At 38.8% G+C, this 20,010-nt stretch overlaps 1 protein-coding gene across 1 annotated transcript in view; it reads left to right on the forward strand.

The window, feature by feature from the left end:
- Window positions 1-20,010, forward strand: part of WDFY4 (WDFY family member 4) — a 139,074-nt gene that overhangs the window by 12,147 nt on the left and 106,917 nt on the right. Inside the window, exons 7-14 of the mRNA XM_086752246.1 lie at window positions 412-572; window positions 934-1,386; window positions 2,960-3,064; window positions 3,927-4,117; window positions 6,619-7,229; window positions 11,568-11,661; window positions 17,971-18,185; window positions 19,061-19,173. Coding sequence (XP_086608372.1) covers window positions 412-572; window positions 934-1,386; window positions 2,960-3,064; window positions 3,927-4,117; window positions 6,619-7,229; window positions 11,568-11,661; window positions 17,971-18,185; window positions 19,061-19,173 — 1,943 coding nt within the window. The remainder of the gene's footprint in view (window positions 1-411; window positions 573-933; window positions 1,387-2,959; window positions 3,065-3,926; window positions 4,118-6,618; window positions 7,230-11,567; window positions 11,662-17,970; window positions 18,186-19,060; window positions 19,174-20,010) is intronic.

Consider the following 20,010-nt stretch of genomic DNA (forward strand, 5'->3'; position numbering starts at 1 on the left):
GCCTACCTTTTAATGTGAAGGTCTGTTCTAATTTTTTGTTCTCTCACAAAGTTTCAGTTTTCACTCCCCAAGACAGGCATTCTTTTGGAGGTAATTACCTTTTTTTTTGTTTAAGTACACATAATTGGAATAAATGCCAACATTTGTCTTCTGTTTCTTCAGAAGACTCTTAGTGTCACTTCAGTTTTCTTCTTCAGTTTCTAAGTTTTGTTCTGATTCAGAATGTGCTACCGTGGTGTGAAATTACTGTTTGCAAAATGGTTTAAAAAGTCACAGAAGTAAGACAAAAAGACAGTAAAATAAACTGAGGAGGAATGAGGAGTAAAATGGGTGCTCAATATGTGGTGGTATGTCCAAAGTATTAGGATTATGAAGGCATGAACATATGACTGTTCCATGTTTTGTTCCTAGGTGTGAGGGGTTGAGGCAAAATGAAGGAGACCCCTATGTGGATGAGATCTTGGACATGCTGACTTGCCTTACAACTTGTGGAAAAACTGAACTGAAAGTTTCTGGCAATATTGTACACCCGCAATTACCACACTTTGATTTTGAACGGACACGATCTTCTGGTACAGTCTGTATATGTGTGTGTGTATATATATATATATGTATATGTGGCTATGTAGTTGAGTCATAGAAAAATTAAGCTCTATTCATTATGTGTCTTAAGGTGGAGGAAGGAGTATGAGATGGCATCTTCCGATCTATGTGCTTAATGCTGCAGGAGCCTGAATGCTACATACATCAAATTGAACTGACTGTGTCAGCTGTAGGGTCTGATCCAAAGTTGAGAACATGCCTCCCAATCACATCCCTCTTGCCTGTGGCTCCTCTTTCTGCTTTCAGACACCATTTAATGTTATAGTTATGGTGCTTGCAGTCTTCAAAAACATAGATGTAAAAATGATCTCACCTGGTTTTATCCCACAGGAATGACAGTGAAAAACCTCCAGGCTTTTCAGGTGTTGCAGTCCATTTTCCAGAGGAGTAATGATGAGCATCTGTGTGGAAGAATCTTGGCAGCAATTGGTACCATATGGGCCTGGGACACAGTGAACTTCTTTCTTCTGGAATGGACACTACAACCTATCAATCAGTTTACTGACATTATCCATTTCAAACCACACCCAATCCAAGTTCAGTTCTTCAGACTGGTGGAGTCCATAGTGCTAGACCTGTCCTATGTCCCCCATGAAATTTTGAAGAAGGTTCAGTATTTGATAAAGGAAAACACAGTGCCATTCTGCACCTTAACAGCTCTACGGTGCCTTCTCAGCATGACCAAGAAGGACCTGTTATTCAGTGACATATTCCGTGACTCTGGGCTCTTAGGTCTACTGCTGGCACTTTTGAGGAAGCAAGCCAAGGTCCTGAGGAAGTCAGGTACAACTTAACATCATTCACAATGACTGTTGGAGTAGGCCGATCAATAGGAATGAATTAGTCTCTTTCTACAGTCAATTTATAAATTTTATATACTGGGTAGTTAGATGTCTGCAAGGCAACTGGCCTAAGTTTATGACGTACTAAGCTGAGTCCTCTCGGAAATCTTAACTGCTATTGATCTGTTCACTAGCCTAAACCCTTTCTGGGTTATTCTTCACCACTGTATGATGAATTATTTTGGAGGGTACCATCTATCTCACACTTTTAAACAGGTCTCAATTTGGGACTCTCTAGGATGCCAGCTTGAGAGTAGAGGAAGAATGAGTTTTCCACAGTCCTCTGAAAATAACACTTAATTCTGAGGACTGATGCTGGAAAGCAGTTTCTTGAAGTTTGGCTGTATATTACCCACAATTGCTACCAACCATTGTCATTTGCTGTAGTTATTTCCTAAACAAGAAGGTAATAGTCTTGGTGTGGTTACAACTGACTTAAGGGACAGACTCACATATTTAATAATTTATAACTGCTATTTTAAAGAAAGAAAGATGCATAATAACATCTGTGCTGAATGAATTGGGAAATGCCTTTAAATTTCGGTCCAATAGTTGTTTAGTAAAGGAGGGACTCAAAGGTACTAGGTTTAACTTCTGATGCAGCAAGCACAATTGAATTATTTATTCCAAGCAGCAGAAGGAATATGAATTGCAACAGAAGTTCCAGAGTGCAGACGTGCATTACCTGCAAGGACATTTAAATTTGTATTCTTGAGATCAGAGATTTAGAATTTTTTACAAGATTACTTAGATAAGGATTGTTAAGATAAAGGTTCTTGAAAACATGGCTGGTGCATAGGGGCTTTCTTATGTCTTTGCATTAATTTTACTGCTTTAGATCACTTGGTGATCTAAATTTTATAGAATGAGTGATTGAATGGCTATGTAATTTGTAAATTTAGACACATGGATGAAGAGGGACAGGTGGGAAGAAACTCTGTGAAGTGATCACTACTTCCCTCTTTTAGTTTCCAGAAACTTAGCCTACAAACTTCAAGACTTTTGGATCTAAAAATAACCTACCTTATACTATCTGATCCTTGAAATGTTAGCCTTTGAACATGCAGGGGCTTTCTGCTCTTCACTTTCAGTTTAAGTATTTCAGTACTCCATGATGCTAATAATATTTTACCACTTCATAGCTCATAATCTGTACTATTCTTTTATTTGTGTTTGTTCCTACTAGGTATCACTAAACAGGTAACTCTGTATCAGTTGGGAAGTGGAAACACCATTATTACCAGTATTGTCTATAATTATACAAGAGATCTGGTGTGCAAAGCATAGAATCAGACCTGTATTTCCCAGTCCCAGACTAAACTAGACCCTGATGACTAGACAATGCCCTGTCTGTATTTTGTTGCTCATTTTAGGGTTCAAGTAGTCTATAAGCAATATTTAAGATAAAATTAGAATTTGCTGGAGAACTAGTTTTCCTTTTTGGTTTAATATATTTTAGCTACAGTTAACTATGTCTTGTATAAATTTCATTATGACTTTTAATATACTGACAGCTGGAACCCATTTGCCTGATCTGGAAGAAGGTACTGAGAAGGAATTAAGTGCTGTGATGCTAAAGATGGTAGCTGCTCTTACAGTGGGATCTGTGAGGAACACTGGTAAGAAATAACATGTGACCTTTGTGATATTTGGTGGTAAGTGGCCATGGTGCCTCTTAAGGAACACCAACAAATTTTCTGACTTTTGTGCTTCAGTGAAAAGTGGAAGACAAAAGCCAGAAGTGTAAGGATAACAGTGTTGCACCAGGAAGAAATGTGGCAAAGATATTCTCATCCTACATAATGAGCCTTATCCCAGTAGTCACCCTGCTTCCTTCATCCGTGTGGATACAGTTGAAGTGTTTACACAGAAAACACGAACTTATCTTGTGGAAAACAAGACTATGTGTGTTTTGTGTATTATTTGCTTATCCAGATTTTCTTCCATGGTGTCTTTTATTTGAAACCTTGATGGGATCAGATGCATGCTGAGTGACACCTATACATTTAGTATTGGCATACCTAAGAAGTGTATGGTGGGGAGTCTTGTGGAACATAGTAATACAGAAGTGAACTCTTTTGAATGCTGGAATCCACTCAATTAACTCTTGAATCCTAGGATCATCATGTTTGCTGCATTTTATACAGTGCAAATATATTGTCACAAACTATCAATCAATTTGCTTCATAAACTAGAGAGATGCTTAAGCTGAAAACTAATAAAACATCTTTTCCTTTTCATTCATTATTTTATTGCGAAGCTGTCATCTCTGATGATTAGAAACTATGGTCATCCAGTAATTTTATCCCTAGTTGTTCTTCTGTGATTCAGTTTCTGTCGTGTTTAGTTTAATCAGCTCTTCTTGCCTCTTCTACTGTATTTGTAGAAATGTGGCACTTCACACCAACACTGAAAATCTGCCTGTGAAAACTACAAGTAAAGGATAGTTTAAGTAACAAATGATACCGTGTTTGTCCCTAGTTGTTCTAAAGGACTATGGAATGGTGCCATATATCAAGATATTTTTGGATGATGAGTGCTACAGGAGTGCTACTCTTAGCATCTTGGAGCAGCTATCAGTCATCAACTATGAAGAATATATGAGCATTATTATTGGAGCCCTCTGTTCTTCTACTCAAGGGGAACTACATCTGAAACTAGATCTGCTGAAGGTAAGTAATGTGGCTTCCCACTTGGTGGTTGTTTTCTTGGAAACTGCTCGACTTGTGTCAAATTGCTCTTAATCTCACCCTCAGCGCTGTGTTTTTTCTAAGAAGGTTAAGTACAGAAGAAAAAAAGAGCCATGGGTCTTTTTTTTTTTTTTTTTCTGGTAAATTGAGTGCTTTGATTTTTACTGATGTGTGTGTAGTCAACACCTTCAGTCAGTATCAGATTGTGAAGTATTTTGAAGACATAAATAGTAATGCAGGATGGAGGAAATGGAAATGGGAAAGGGCACAGTTGTATGAGCAGTTCTATGTAATGTGACAGAGAAGGAGAAACACGTGAATAAAAGTAGAGGAGATGAGGAGGGAAGATGTGAGAAGAGGTAAAGGAGTAAGATTGGAAGGGACAAGGGTAGGCATGAGATGAACAACTTGATTCTCATAAGTTTCCAAGGCTGAAATTTTGCTGTCCTTCATTTTGTCATCTCTCACATACACCAGTGGCCAGGGAAAAAGAGATGTGAGATACTGGAAAGGATTAGTCTTATGAATGTTTGGAGGAAGCAATTAACACTAGTCATAGCCTTTATTGTGTTTATAGAAGATCTGATTCATGAAGCAGGGGAAAGAATCAGTTTGCTTTATTTGGTTTGGATCACAGACATCAAATTGAAAAGCAACAGTGTTTAAAAGCACTGATTTAGAGTTTTGTTCTACCTTTTCTACCAAGTGTGAACTGAATTCACCTTTCAGCACAATGTAGCAGCTGCTTCTGTAATAAAAGAACCATGCTACTTTAAAAAATCAAAAATATGACAAAGTTTATAGCTTTGATTTAAAACAGTAAACTTTAACAATATTTGTAGAAAAGTTGAGTATGGTGTCCAAACTAATATGAAAATAAATGCAGCTTCAGTGTCTAATTTTGACAAATGATAACTGTATTAAAGCATAATGTAAGCAAATGAATTTATTATCTACATCCATTGGGACTGTGATTGTGTTACGCACAAATTCAGATTGATTTGCTAATATATATTTAGCTGTTAAAGCCTGAGCCCAAATGCAATTAGCACTGCCGTATTCCAGCATGGCACGTGGACAATTATGAGGAATAACAAATAATGGAATGTGAAATAAATTCTGTTAACGTTAACTGAGTTAGGGGATTTCCAGCAGACATCAGTTTTATAGATTCAGGACAGAGGAATACTAACTCATAGGCGATTAAATTCTAACTGAGTTGGAGCTGGAGGAAATGTGGTTACTGTTGACCTTCTCTGAAATGTGTTAAAGCCATCCTGGTAACTTCAACTCTGAGTTATTAAATTTACTCCCTGTTCAGAAGTCTCTGCCTGGTTTGATACATTATCATACAAAATTGAATGACAGTAATAGAGTTCCCCCTCCCCCTCCAGTTCTGGCAAGCCTTTCTCACAGTCCTAGAGCCTGTTACAGGGAGATATATTTATGTTAGAAACTGTTCCTCTTCAGCAGGTTGTGAAATGAACCTCTTTCATTGGATATCTGTTGTGAAATTTTATATGTAAAATTAACCCTTTCCAATGTGAAAAGGTACAACCTCAAATTTGAAAGGTCCCTGGTGCCTGAAGGAGCATCAAATTTACAAAATGAATTGTGCAACATCCCAAAAACCTCCAGTGGATTGTATTCAAATAAAGTAGACTGTTTCCTTGCAAGCTCTTTTTTCTCACTAATTTTACTTCCACAATTACAACTCTTAATAACTTTTCTAGATTTGTTTTTACATGGCAAACCTATAGCATTCAAAATTTACAAGTACTATAGGTTGGGTTTTATGCATGTATAATATTGTCAAGTGGCAACCTTATTTAAGCCTATGGAAGTTAGAGAAAATCTAATGCCTTTTTTTTTTATCTTGGGATCTGACTCTTTATGACTTTTTTCCTCCAAAGTGTTGTGCAAACTTTAAAAATACCTCTGCTGAGAAAGGGAATTATTATTGCCTTTCTTAATGAGGAGAGCCTGCCTCTTGCAGTATTCTTTGGGCCATCCTGTGTCACTGCTTTTTTGGAAAGGGTCTGCTCAGTCATATGAGCAAAAGTCTAGTGTGGCTTCTAATGTGTATTCAGGGCTATAGGAAGACTTGCATGTAGAGAGCTGTGCATTCTTCTCAGTTTCTGTATGAGGTTCTTTACAGGGGAATCTCCACTTCAATTTATTTAAGGCAAAGGCAGGTTTCTTGAGTGAGCACTGTTCCCTACTTGGAGGTCTGATTATGTGGGTTACTCCTGAGGGTGCATTAAAATTTTGGTTGTTTGACCCATTAGGTATATGATGGAAGGGATGAGGAGAAAAGTTGTGCAGTGACAAGCTTTACTTTAACCATTTTTTTTTTTTCCTTCAAAGAGGGAAATTTCAGTGGAAGAATGTTGGTACGAACTTGGAATTTTAAAATATTCTAAAGCTTCTTAGTCGCTTGGTTGAAGTTCTCCTTTTGTCTCCTTTCTTCCCAATGTTTGTAGTCACTCCTAAGGATACTAGAGAGTCCCAAGAGCCATTCAGCTTTCAGAACCTGCAGTGGGTTCAATGGACTCCTGTCCCTCCTCTCAGACATGGAAGGTGCATTGCAGGACCCTCCATCTGGGCTGTGGACAACAGTTGGACAGAATTGCATATTGGAGCTTGTTTTCTACACTCTTCAGGGGATAACAGCAGCCCTGCACCTGGACCCTGTCAACAGCAACTTCTTCCAGAGGAATGGTCTCTTTGAAAAGATGGCAGAGGATCTTGGGTCACTTGGATGCTTCGGGACACAAGGAGAATGGCAAATCTCTCAGAGCCTTGAGAAGACAAGGACGTTTGCAGAGTTCTTGGATGCAGCTTTCTGCTCTTCAGAACCTTTCCCGATGTGGCTAAAGAACTGCATATGGATTCTGAATTTTCTTGATCACATGGTCAAAGGAACTCTCCATCTGGAGAGCTACTTCAAGGAGAGAAAGCCAGAGATTGAAGATGCATCAAGAGATGATCAGGAGGGACCCCATGCTGAAGACAACCATCCTGTTGCTTTCAAAAGACCAGGCAAGGAATTACCTGCCTCTGCCTATAGGCTATGGGGAAACCCTGAAGACAAGTAAGTCTTTATTTACTACAGGAAATATAATAGTAAGACTGGTATTTGCATCTTATATGGTAGTAAACTGAGGTAAGGTATGAGATAATGGGCCTAGAACAAACAAATTACTGCCACAGTCCCAACTTCAAGGCCTCCAGATAGCAGAAACCACCTCTTTTTGAAAGGTAAATGATGGTAAACATTGGGGCATAAGTGTTCAGTGGAGTGGTGGAACACAGCTCCAAGAGTTGCAGAGTTTGTGCTGGAGGTTCTGACACATGGAATGTGGGAGCTGGAATGGGCTCTAAGGAAAGGGTTGCTTGGACTTGAAGCTTGCCTATAGTCTCTGCTTGAATCTGCCCTGATAAATTTTTTCTTCTTCAGTTATGTGGAAAGCTGTTTCCAGTCACATGGTACATTAAAAATAAAAGCTATTTTAAGTTATTTTAAATACTACTCCATGCATGTGTCCAGGCTGTCCATGTGTACTGACACATACACACACTCATTTACTTATACAGCTGAAATACAGAAAATTGGAAAAGGAATAGTAATGCTGCCTGCCTCATATAATGAAAGATTGTATAATAATACATATCCTTTCCAGGAAGGAAAGACTACACCAGAAATCAATGTAGCTGTCAGTTGTGAATCAATTCTGGATAACTTGCACTTTGTAACTTGTGAGTTGTTCTGCTCCTTCACGTGTCTGTAGCTTTATCTTGGATCTCTCAGTCATTTTCTCAAAAATGCTTAAGAAGGCTAAGTTTATCACTGTGAGATTCCTTCAGCTCTTATTGTAGGTTATTCCACAGTTATCTTCCAGATTTAAAGGCCAAGTCACTAGGTCTGCTACTCACAGCTAGCAGTCACTGAAGTTAGCAGAACTTTTGTTCCTTGAGTACTGAGGCAGGCTGAATAAGTATTTCTGGTCATATCTGTACTTGTTGGAAGCAACTAGAAAAACCTACAGTAGATTTCTTTGTTCCTTGTGCAACTGATTTTAAATTAGTCATGGAAATGTTTGCTTCTTATCACCACTCTTTGAATTACACTGGGAGCTTCTGGTTAGATACTCAGTGCTGGGGCTTGGTGGCTCAGGAGGAATGAATATTCTTTTCAAAGTAGATCTTCCTAGTCCCATTTGAGATAATGTGGGTCAACGTGCGAAGAGCATATAGATGGCGGCAGTTGTGAGAAGTCCATAGCCTGTGGATTAAGTGTGGGTTTAAGGGAGGCTCAGGGAAGATAAGGGAGAAAGACCAGATCAGTGGCAATGTTGGGAAGGCTATGGCTCTGTCTTCTGCTTGTCTTTCTCAAGTTACTAGATCTAAAACATAAAACAAAGCTTCCTAGGTCCTTGTGTTGTTTTGCCTGCTGAGCTGTGAGGCTGTGCAGTGACTTGAATGAATACCACTTGTGGAGAAATTAATCATGTAAATTTGGATCCCTTCAGTTCACAGTGTCTGGTTTGGGACAGTTTGGCTTTGGTTCTGGGATGTGAAAGCACAAAAGGAAGCCAGATTAGCTAGAGGTGGCTAGAGAGTGTCCAGGACAAGTATATGCAAACATGGCAAAGGAACATGTACTGGCAAGCTTCAGGCCACACAGCTTATATCCTTTTCCAGTAGTAAATTTTGTGAAAATAAAAATAAGAAATGAAGTTCCCAGATTTCCTGCAAGCCTGTGGTTCCCCTGATGCAGCTTCCTCTCAGCTCTACTCCATGTTCACACTTCCTCCTGAAGGCTTCAGCCTGGGGCCATGCAGCTTGAAAGGAGGAACTTGAGTGCAGTCAGTGTAGGTGGCCTGTAATGCCCTATCCTGCAACATGTGTTTAACATCATTGAAGAGGGGGGAAAGGAGGTGATCCTACTGGAGCCTGTAACTGAAACAGGAAAATCAGCCTTTTAACTGGATAATATTCTAGCCCCTTACACTGTCCTGTGGTCAGCGATGCTGCAAGCTGCTGGGCCAACAAAGGAATAGACCCTTACATTCCCATCTGAAAAACAGCCCTCTGCGTTCCTGTTCCTGCATTAATGTTCGAAACACCTTCTGTGACAGACAGGGTCTCTGTTTTTCCTTTTGTTTGTGGTGATTAGAGAGAGCTTGCTGCAAGCTGTGTCAACTGAGGCTGATCTCTCTTTGGGAGGAAAGCCCCTCTTCATGCCCACCCTTGCAGAATGGCTGCTGCAGCTGCTGTTACCATAGACTCACTGCATTAATGGCTCTTCAGGATCTTTGTAGCGTCTCATTTTGTCTCCAAATGCTCTTATTTGTCTTGTTTTAAGTAGCAGCCAGTGCAGAGCAGATTTGAGATTCGCACTGTGGTACTAGTGGGGAACATGAAGTGGAATCATGGGGCTGACTAGGTAGCCCTGAGGCAGGAAAGCAAGAGATGGGATATTGGCAGGAGTGAAGAGTTGGTACATGGAGATAGCTTTTGTAGTAAGACAAGCCAGAAAATGAGGGCCTCTTGGAAAATCACAGAGAAGGATGGAGATAAGCCTTATATAATATTCTTAGAGGGGAGTGAATGTGCAGTGCTGGCAGGGAAGTTGAGGTGTAGTCCGATGCTGGTCAGGAACTCTAGATTTTCCTTCTTAACAGCCCTGGAGACTGCTAAACCTGCCAGACAGTGCTCAAAAGTAAGATGTCTCCTTATAGTTATGGCAATTTCTTAGCCATTTAGTGATTTTTATTTGTTGGTTTTTTTTTTTAAAGGATTGCTTTCTGTTATTGTCTTCTGATATTCTCCTTTTGTTAGCTTACATTTTAACTTTACTACATATCACATGGGTTATAAAAAAAATTCTCTATATGAAAGAAAAATTTTGATGTTGGGAGGTAACCATATTTCTTCAGTGCTGACGTCTTTAGGAGGACTGCTGTGTGTTGGGAGAACTGGACACACTGCCTGGCAACGTATTTTTACAGTGTTAGAGATGGAAATCTGAATTGAATTGAAAGTTTGGGAAGTCAGTCCTTGAATACAGTGGCTTAGGCTAAAAATTAGCTTACTCTGGGGAGCACAGCCACGGCAGTGGCTGAAATTTCAATCCTATTGATTCTAGTGGCCCTGCATTTTTCTCTTTGAAGGGGGTTAGGGGTTTTTTGGGCAGATGGGAGAACAGAAATTTTCAGTGTCTGCTTTTTTTTTCTGTGTGCTTTTTGTTTGACCCTTAAAGTCACCCACATTCCTGTCAAGTATAGGTATGTGTCCACACCGGAGCCACTGCTGCAGTAAATATTTATACCAGATCTAATTTTAATTAATTACACAGAAAATATTGCAAATGAGCAATTTCTTCGAACTTCTGAGGGTGCAGTAAGAATTATTTGTCACTGTGTGGCGGTGTGCTACACATTACTCGCTGCTCTGAGGTATCAGATCAGCCTTTTGGAAGTGGCTAACGTGTTACTTAAAGCCTTTTTACCCTCCACTAGGTCCCTTGCAAAAGCTTTTTTTTTTAATGCTCACTCTTTTACTTGTACCCTTTGTTTTATATAGTCTATAAGGCATATTGTGCTTTATTTTTTAGTCTAATTATGGTTGTTAGATGTTGCTTTTGCTTTTCTCACAAGATCTATTTGGGACAGATGTTTCTGACAGTGCACATCACGGCTCCAGTTCAGAGATGCACCTAGAAATGCTGATGAGACTCTGAACATTATGAGCCTGCAGTGCCTAAAACAGAGTTACTGCTATGCTGTGGCTTCATCTTTGAGGTATATCTGAACTCTATCTTGCATCATGGCATAAGCAGATCTCCGTGGTAACTCTGATGCCCCAATTCCTTCCTGTGCCTGAATGTACGAAGATGATACACTGCAAAAATGGAAACTGGTGGGAAAGCACAGAATTTAACTTTCTTTTATTAGTTTAGGCAGATTCTGTTGGAAGGGAAGGGCAGCATTCTGATTTCATCAAGACTGTCTCATCTTTGCTTATTGCTGTTATGTTTTGAAAGTAGTGAAGTTATTGTTTGACCACAGTTGCAAAATGCTTGAAAATAGAAAATATAACACTAGTTCTGGGCTCATGCATCAGAGTTCCTTCTGGTTGTCCGTTCTCTGTACTTCAAGTACTTGCAAAGACAAAGTTTATTTAAAGAAGCTGCTGCACATCTTTGAATGTGCAGGTCACTGATATGTGAGCTCATGAGCAAGTTATGTCCTCTCTTTGTTACTCTAAGGAGGCTTCCAGCTATTTCAGGTAATATGAATTGTTTGCTTAGCTTCAAATGCTGAGCCTGGTTACTACTAGGAGGATTTGATGCTGTACTCTGCTGGACCCTTTTTGCTGTCATTAATTATAATTATGATGAAAAGTCTTATGTGTCTTTTTCCTGCAGGTGGGAAATGGGAGACTGTGCCATTGTACATCCAGGCGCTGTCTGTGTTATGGTGAGGTTGCTGCCAAAGCTGTACAAAGAGGGACACTCTCAGGTGAGTCTGAACGTATCATAGTGCCATCTAAATAATGCCTGCTACTTTTTTTTGTAGCCTAATTTCCAATAATTGCTTACTCTTTGCAGATATGGAAGTACTAAAATTTACCTAGAACACTGGCAGGAGGAACAGTGCAAATTTCACTGAGTCAACAGATAGAACAACAACAAAGGCTCTTGGCTATCAGTTTGACTAAGTGTTTCTCTACCTCTCTGCAGAGCATGGGTCTTGGTCCCAGAATACTTACTGCAAAGGCACAAGTGTGGGTCTTGGTCCCAGAATACTTAGTGCAAAGGCACAAGTATAGAAGTCTAGCAACTGGAACAGTCTGGCTCTTTAGGTCTATTGGTCCATAAACTTTCAATGCAGCTTAGAATCTGCTTTGCTTTGTCAAACTTTCCATACACACACACAGTGAACAAGCATATTGCCTGTATTGTGTCTGCTATCTGGTCTAAAATACTTGAATACCGTTAAAGTACATACGGAGGGGATTGAAACCAGATTATTCATCCAGAGCTATGGAAGGTGGGAGTGCAACTAACTGCTGGCACATCCCAACTCTGTGTAGTGGAACCAAGCCATCAGCTAGTGAAATTTTGCTAATTACAGTAATTAATATCTGCAAAACAAGTAGAACGGTTAATTGGATGACAGAGAGTGTCATCAAGAAACTCAAAGTTGCCTCGAGCGCCGAGAGAAAGCCTCTCAGGCCCTCAGTAGATGGCAGTGTTCTTAAAAATATGAAGGACTAGAGCAAAAATTCCAGCAATTTCAATTATATATTTCAGTGCATTCCTCTTTTCTCCTTTCTTACTCCTTTTTTCTTAGTCAACAAGAAATTATTACTGATAGTGTTTGTTTGGTATTACTGTTGCGAATAGGATTGCCTCAGATAAAATGGGACCATTGTTATGCTGGGTCCTGAGTCAGACTCTGGCTAGGAGTTAACACATGTCCTGAAGAGTTTTTCACCAAATGACCCACAAAAAGGGTAGAGGAAAAATATAATTGTTCTAGCTAATTCTATTGGAAAGTGGGTGTGAGAATGAGTGGAACCTCATGTCCCGTAGCTCGGGCGGCTCACTGATGCTGCCAGGTAGTGACACACAAGGCTGGATTTTAGTACCTTTAATCATAACATACACCACTTCATGAACCCTTGTGCAATGAGGTGCTACTTGGAACAGGGGGGTCAGGCAAGATCTGATGCAAAAGGTGGACCTTAATGGCTAGTGAAGGGAAGCTGCTTGGTAGAAGTATAATAACTGAATTAATTTCTCTTTGAATAGATACATTCTGTTCCAAACAGTGTACTATTCTTTCTTTTCATGCAACAGTGTTTGACAGCTATATAAGAGATGAAATAATTTCTTTGTGAGTGGAGCTTTTTTACTATAGACTTTCATTCAAAAATCTGAAGGCACTTCTTGCTGTGAGTTTAAGACTGAGTCAAATAGTACATTTTTTTTTTTTTAGGAGCAGTAATGAAGAACAGACGGTAACTTATCTCTTTCTGCTTGTTTTAGAGCTGTCATAGATCTGTTAGGCCCAGGTGTTAAGGAGTAATCTGGAAAAATCTTTGGAGTCAGTTCAGGTCATGTGCAAATCCTTTGCTTTCACAGAAATGGCAATGAGAAAGCACTACTTTTACAGAAACATTAATGGAACTCAATAAAATTAATGTAATTTGATTCTGACCCTCAGAGATAATATCCATTTCCTGCCAAATTTGCAGCTTCTCAGTGACCTTTCTCAGACCCAAGCAGTGATGGGCTGAAGCTATGCTGAGCCTGTCAGCATAGAAAAAACAGTAGCAGACAGTAAAACAGGTGGTCTTGCACTTCAGCTATTTCTTCTGACTATCTAGAATGGCAATGAAAAGCTGAGGAGAATAGATTCGTGGTTATTACTGACATGTGGATATTACTGCCATTCCTACATATGATCAAAACTCATTTGAATGTCATATGGGTATGAAAATCTTCTTAAAAGCCTTTAAACCCCCCAAGAGATGGTCTTTGACTCAGTAAACTTATTTAGATTATATTGTTCATGTTCATGCCTAGGACTAGTACTAAGTCAGTTCCCATCAGACTGCATACAGTTTGACACAATACAAGGTCAGTTTTCCTTTTATTAATAGCTGCCAGTTCAGTGATGAAAGATAACATTATCACATGTTTCAAAAACTAAGTAAAATAAGACAAGTTCACATTCACTTTAGATATGTGGCTCAGGATATTCACAGGGGTGGTTTTTTTCCTACCTTAAAAAAAAAGTTTCCTCTCAGGCTTATCTCATCCTTGCCTGGCACTTTGGAACTGTGGCTTTTAAGACTCCAGACTGTCATGCCAGATCTTTCTTGTTTATGATGTCAGATAAGGAGATCTCTTAGATCATACAAGGTTGGGTAAGGGAAAGAAAAGAACTTCTGAGAAGAGAATCAAAGCATGATTCAGTTCTGTGTCATTATACTGGCATATTTCTTGTGACTATAGACAAAAAATCCTCACATGATTCATTACGTAAATTCTCTATACTTAGGTTAAATAATACTATTGCTTCTACAGCTGGATTTATCCTCTCTATTTTTATCTGTCTCTCTCCTGTGATGAGCTGCTGTCATACTGTTGTAAAACTAAAATATTGTGCACCAATAAGGACTTTGCACCTTTTTAAAAGGTGCATTATCTCTGTTTTAAATTTAGCCTAAACTAGTTGTTCTCATTGTAGATGTTGACAGCATAACGCTTTCCAAGTATTTGCACTTCTTAAAAACATAAATTATTATTAAACTGAAAAGGTCTGTGACACAGTTATATATGGCCTGCAGAAGACTGTGTGACCTTTGAGATTTGTCTGCCTTTAGACTTCTATTACTGATATCAATGCTAGCTGTTAATATAACAGTGAATTCCTGAATTACTGCACTGAATTGTTTGCACAAGGAAATTCTTTGGGTATTTGGCCAGAGCTTCATTTCCCTTTGGGTTGTGCAGCCAAGGCTTTGGGAGAAAGGGAAGGAGAATGGACTAGAACTCTGGTAGGAGGAAGGAGACTAGGAATACCCTGGCAGTGGATCCTCCAGCCTGGGCTGGTAGCTGAAGGTCAGCTCTTTCCTCTGAGCACTTTCCAGCAGGCTTTGCTCCAGCCTTGTCTCCTGAGGGATTTTTCTTTGCTGAGCCAAATTACAGCAAAACTTTTTTTTTTTTCTGCAAGAAAATGCACAGCCTGTCTACATGTTCTTTTCCAACATTATTTTGGGGCTTTTAGTAAGAAGTTTTCTTGTTCATTGGTCAACCAGCTTCTGAAGGTTTCAGTGTTTATACAGACCAAGCAATTTTCTTCCTGTGCTTCTAACCCCACAGCCTGCTCTTTTATTTGTCCTGTTTCTCTTGCTATGGAATTTCCTTAAAAAGCAGTGTCTCTAAAGTTGCACTAAAATCTTGGTAATGTACCCTGGCTTGAAGAGATAGGAACTCTGTCAAGAATCACTGGTTAACTGTGCTGAAGATCTTTTTCTACTTTGTCTTGTTTTTCTACTGCGTGGTAGCTTAGAAAAAAATGAGGAGACACTGCATTTACCTAATAGTGTGGGGGGAAAATATACTGCAAATAAATATAATTTGGCAAGCAAGAGATCTGTCAGACCACCAGAACTGACAAGAGGGTTTTTAACCTTATGAAGATATTTTGTTGCATATCTTCAAATGGTCAAGACTTGCTAGTCTATTTTCTCTAGAAGGCAATAGTAGCCCTGGTATTCATATGAGGAAAGCTCTGTAGCTTCTTTTACACACAAGCTGTACCAAATAGAAATGTGAAAAACGTGATGGGGATTTTATAATTTATATGGGGCATTTAACTAGGCCCTATCTAGGTCCATATTTTTGGGAAAGTAGAAACAGTTCACGCAGTTTATAGTGCTTTTTTTCCCTGTCTACTTGCAAGGAGTACGTGAACACAAGGTATTCTGTAACTTTGTAAAACCCAGTTATACATACTCTCAGCAAAGCAAGTTTTGCTTCTTAAGGCCAGTGGGTGACAGTTAATGGGCAAAATATGGTGATAGAATGGGATTGTGCTTGCAGCTGAGAACGGTGCAGCAGGAATTTGAGCTGTGATAAATTTGAGTTATTTATTTTTTATAACATTTTAAGGGAAAATAATTGCAAAGATGATTTTCAGAAGTGACTCAAACTCTGCAGACAATGGGTTTTAAGCTGATGGATGTCTACTTTGTCTTTTGAAAGCACCATTTGGAACTTTCTGAAAGCGCTACTTTCAGTGCCTTAATTTCTTCATTAGTAAAACTAAATCTCTCTAGTATGTTAGGAACTTAATTCTAATTTTCTATGAAGAGTTTCTAGCTTTTGAAGTGAGAGGTGCTCTGAGGTTGAAAAGTAAGTTTGCTTTTTGCAATTGCACACAGAATTATTGCTGTATCATTCTTAAACCTAAGGAGATTACAACCATTTGAAGTGAACTCGCACTACTAAAAGTTTGAAGTTCTTTCTCATCTTGAACATAGCATAATTGTTTTGAAGATAAATAACAGTGCATTAAATTCAGCTATCAGGTTTTGAAACTATGGGCTCTTAGGAGCAAGAATCTAGGAACTCCTTAAGCAGACTGGGCAAATTGCTAGGTGATATTTTGCCCTTAAAACTCTAATCTGAGGCAGAGCTGTAAGCCCAGTACCTTCTAACTGCGCCTTCAATATCCTGATTCATGGTCCAAGTAGTATGTTAGGAAAATCAATCCATGGATATAGAAACACATAGCCTGTTTTCCTGGCCACCATTAATATTTCCACTAAAATCTCATTTTACTGAAACTAACATCCATGAAAACAGCACATTTCATTCAAAACAAGACAATGCTGGTATTGACAAAGCTGCTAAGCTAATGAAAACAGTCAAATTTTTTGTATGCCATTATGCTTTATTGGATTTATTTTGGACTAAACTAGTAGTTTCACTTAGTCAAGACCTATGCCTTTCTCTGCTTTGTCATGGTTTTATACATCTTGATACTTTCCTACATCCAGTCAAAAATGAAGCAAAATAGTAATGAAAAGATCCAGAAAGTTACGTGAGGCTTTGATACACCGTAGCAGTAAGTGCCTCTCTGAAGAACAGTGTAGTTTAGTCTGGAGGATGGTTTCTATATGTAATGACATGCACAGTGAAACTTGTGTCAGTGGGAATGAACAGTCATTCAGAAAGAAAATGTTATTCAAAGACTCACCCTTCAAATATCAAAAATAGCAGTTGAATTTACAAAAACAATTGAATGCGCTAGTATTATTGTCTCAGTGTTGCAGTTGAGGCTTTTGGTTGCTGAGCACTTTGAAAACAAATTGGTTGCTGGCTTTGAAATTGTCCTGTACTGGTTTTATTTGATCTGGATGCAAAAGTGCTGAACTCCTCTTTACACTTAATAAGCTAACTTACACTAAATCCAGTGAAGTTGCTTCTCCTTCATGTTAGAAAATCAAATCCCAATGTTCTAATCTGTGTCTGCCACTATGGCTGTCCTTTTCTTTAAAAGTTTGCCTACGTATTTCTTAGAAGAGTCTATAAGAAAGCCAAAGAGCTCTTAGGGGTAGGGAACACTTCATCTTTGTAAGATTTGTCTTTAAATTTATGATGCACAGTTACTTTTCTGTGAAATCTAATTAGGTCAATGGGGTGGGCTCCATTCCTAATTGGGAACAAATTACTCTGAAGATTATTTATGAGAATTGAGATAGTTCTTTAAGACTATTAAGAAGCACTAATGAAGTAAAGCTTCAGTTCAGCAAAACATGTAGAGAAGTGTTTAAAATTAAATGTTTCATGATATTGATAGACACAGTTTTCTTTAAGAACAGTGCTTTTGTAACAAAGAGTAGATCATGTCAATATGCCTCTTTATGTGCTTAATGTTAAATATATTCTGAGTTACTGTATTGGTCTTGGAGCTTATGCCTAGTAACCTGCTCTTGGTGATGGTCCCTTTTTTTGAATGACAGCTGATTACTCTCTTCCTTCACTGCCATAGTGTTGTGGCAGGAAAGCTCAAGTGTGCATGACTGAGCACCTACTCATATGGATATGCACACTGTTCAAGTGCAGAGCTTTATAGAACAGCCATACAGTTGCACTTCAGCCTTTGGCCTTAGAGGCTTCTTTTCTGTGCCAGATTTCTACACCCAGAGATTTGACAATTGGGGAAAAAAAAAAGAAAACAAAAAAAATATCAATCACCATGTACAGTTTTAGTTCCAGCCAACTGATTTCAGTTCTGTGTCCATTTCAGCTTTCACAGGAAATCCAGTGTGCTATGGTTGATCATATCCAGTCCCTGGTGAAGTCAGAGAAGAGTCGCCAGGTGATGTGTGGATCTGGCTTGCTGAGCACCATCATAACTTCCTGTCAGGATGCCTTCCGCAATGGGAGCCATCCACTGCATCTGCCCCTCACTAGAGTGTTTGAGAAGCTTGCATCACAGGCTATTGAGCCAGATGTGTTAAGGTATCAGATTGTGTCTAATGGAACCAATTTTCTTCAGTGGTGCAAATTTTTTGCAAAGTTTGTGTAATAATTGGATACTTCACGTAGTGCTCAAATTCAGCAAGACTCAGCCTTCTGTTTCAAGTCTCAGTTAATACTACTTACATATTGATCACAGGGTATATGCTTAAATGACTTACTGAAGATGATATGAGTCTGTAGTCTTCTGCTGCATCATCTCTGCAGAGACTGTAAAGCTATTTATGAAGGATAACTAACTAGGTAACTACAAAACAAGTAGGTTTATTCTCTCCTGCTATTCACATGGCAAAGCTGTTTCCTGAAGAGTAAAGGTGATTTTTTTTTTTCCTTAGCTCAGATCCATGTCAATGACAGATGCAGAAATAAAAAGTGTAGTCTTCTTTCTCAGTCCCTGTTGTTTCTACTTTGAGGATATGCTTTCTTCTTTAATGTTAATGCATGCTAGGCATGAGAGTACCTAACAGAGATCAGAGTGCAGGTGAAGTTAGATATGCAGTGCAAGATTGGATTTATTTTACTCAAAAATGGAACAAAATTCCTTTTTTTAAAAAAAAAAAAAAAACTCAAATTAAAAAAACCAGATTTTTTTTTCTGAAAAATTCGTATTATTCAAAAGTATTGCTGAAGAAAATAAATCTTTTATTTTATTCAATAGGAAAACCTTGAAAAGGGGGAGCGTAAAGCAAAACAAATATTTGATGATACAATGGAAAGCATTCCTTCTGTTTTATTTGAGATGTCTTTGAAATTTGGTATCCAATAAGAAAGTTGATTTACAGAGGGCTGAGCTATATTTGCATGCTTGATTGCTTTCATCTTTGGTTTGCTTTTTTTATTTTTTTTTTTCATGTTAGACAATTTCTTCAATTGGGAGGTTCTCCACCACTACCTTCCAGGCCTAGCACAAGCAAGACTAAAGCCCTTTCATGTCAGGGGAGTGATTCAGCTAATGCAGCTTGGAATGAAGGTAAGCACACAATGAACAGCCTGTGAGTGGGTTACAGATGTCTGTGTAATGACAGGAAGCTGCTGTTCGAGTAGATTGCTTCCAGACAATCACAATGAATGTCACGTATGCCTGAATGTTTTAGGCTGGATATTGCCCAGGTTGGGTGGTACTTGACCAACACTGAGAGCTGATCTAATGACCAGCAGAGACCAAATTATAATATGTGTGCTGAAGCCAGATGCTGGTATAGACTCAGACTTTGCTGGATCAGACATGAAAGTGATCTATAAGAATACTAAGAATATTCCATAAACACGGGGGAGTGTCTCCTGGGATTGCCGCATGTTTTCACTGTAGTTTATAGCTAGAAATAGAATAAAGACATGAATAAAGAGCACTGCTTTTTGTAATCCCTAGGATATCCTAGTAGTCTGCCTTGCTTATACAGGCCATTTTCCATCCAAGTCCTTTCTCTCTTCTAACATATCTTGCAGGTGAAAGGTTACAGCAATATTATTTGGTGCTTAAATTGTTCTCATGCCTATGAGACACGTGATATAGCATGGTGCAAATTTGGGTCTTGTGTTCTTTGCAATCATTCTTCAGATCCTTTCCCACACATTGGTTTTAATTTTATTATGGCAGAATTGAAAGGTTTGTGTATAAGAAAAATGAAACCAATGGGTTAGGAACCTTTTTAACTAGATGTGAAGTTCAGAGCTGCCTGAAGATATGTGGGGACAAAATATGAATATCACTTCAGTAAGCTCATCTCTTGTGCCAGCCTCCCATTTTGAAATTCTTTCAGTGCAATATTGTAGTGTACTGCTGAGGATTTCTGCAGGCTACTGAGGA

Source organism: Chlamydotis macqueenii, chromosome 7 (genome assembly GCF_036417535.1).
Source record: "Chlamydotis macqueenii isolate bChlMac1 chromosome 7, bChlMac1.mat, whole genome shotgun sequence".
Lineage (NCBI taxonomy): Eukaryota > Metazoa > Chordata > Aves > Otidiformes > Otididae > Chlamydotis > Chlamydotis macqueenii.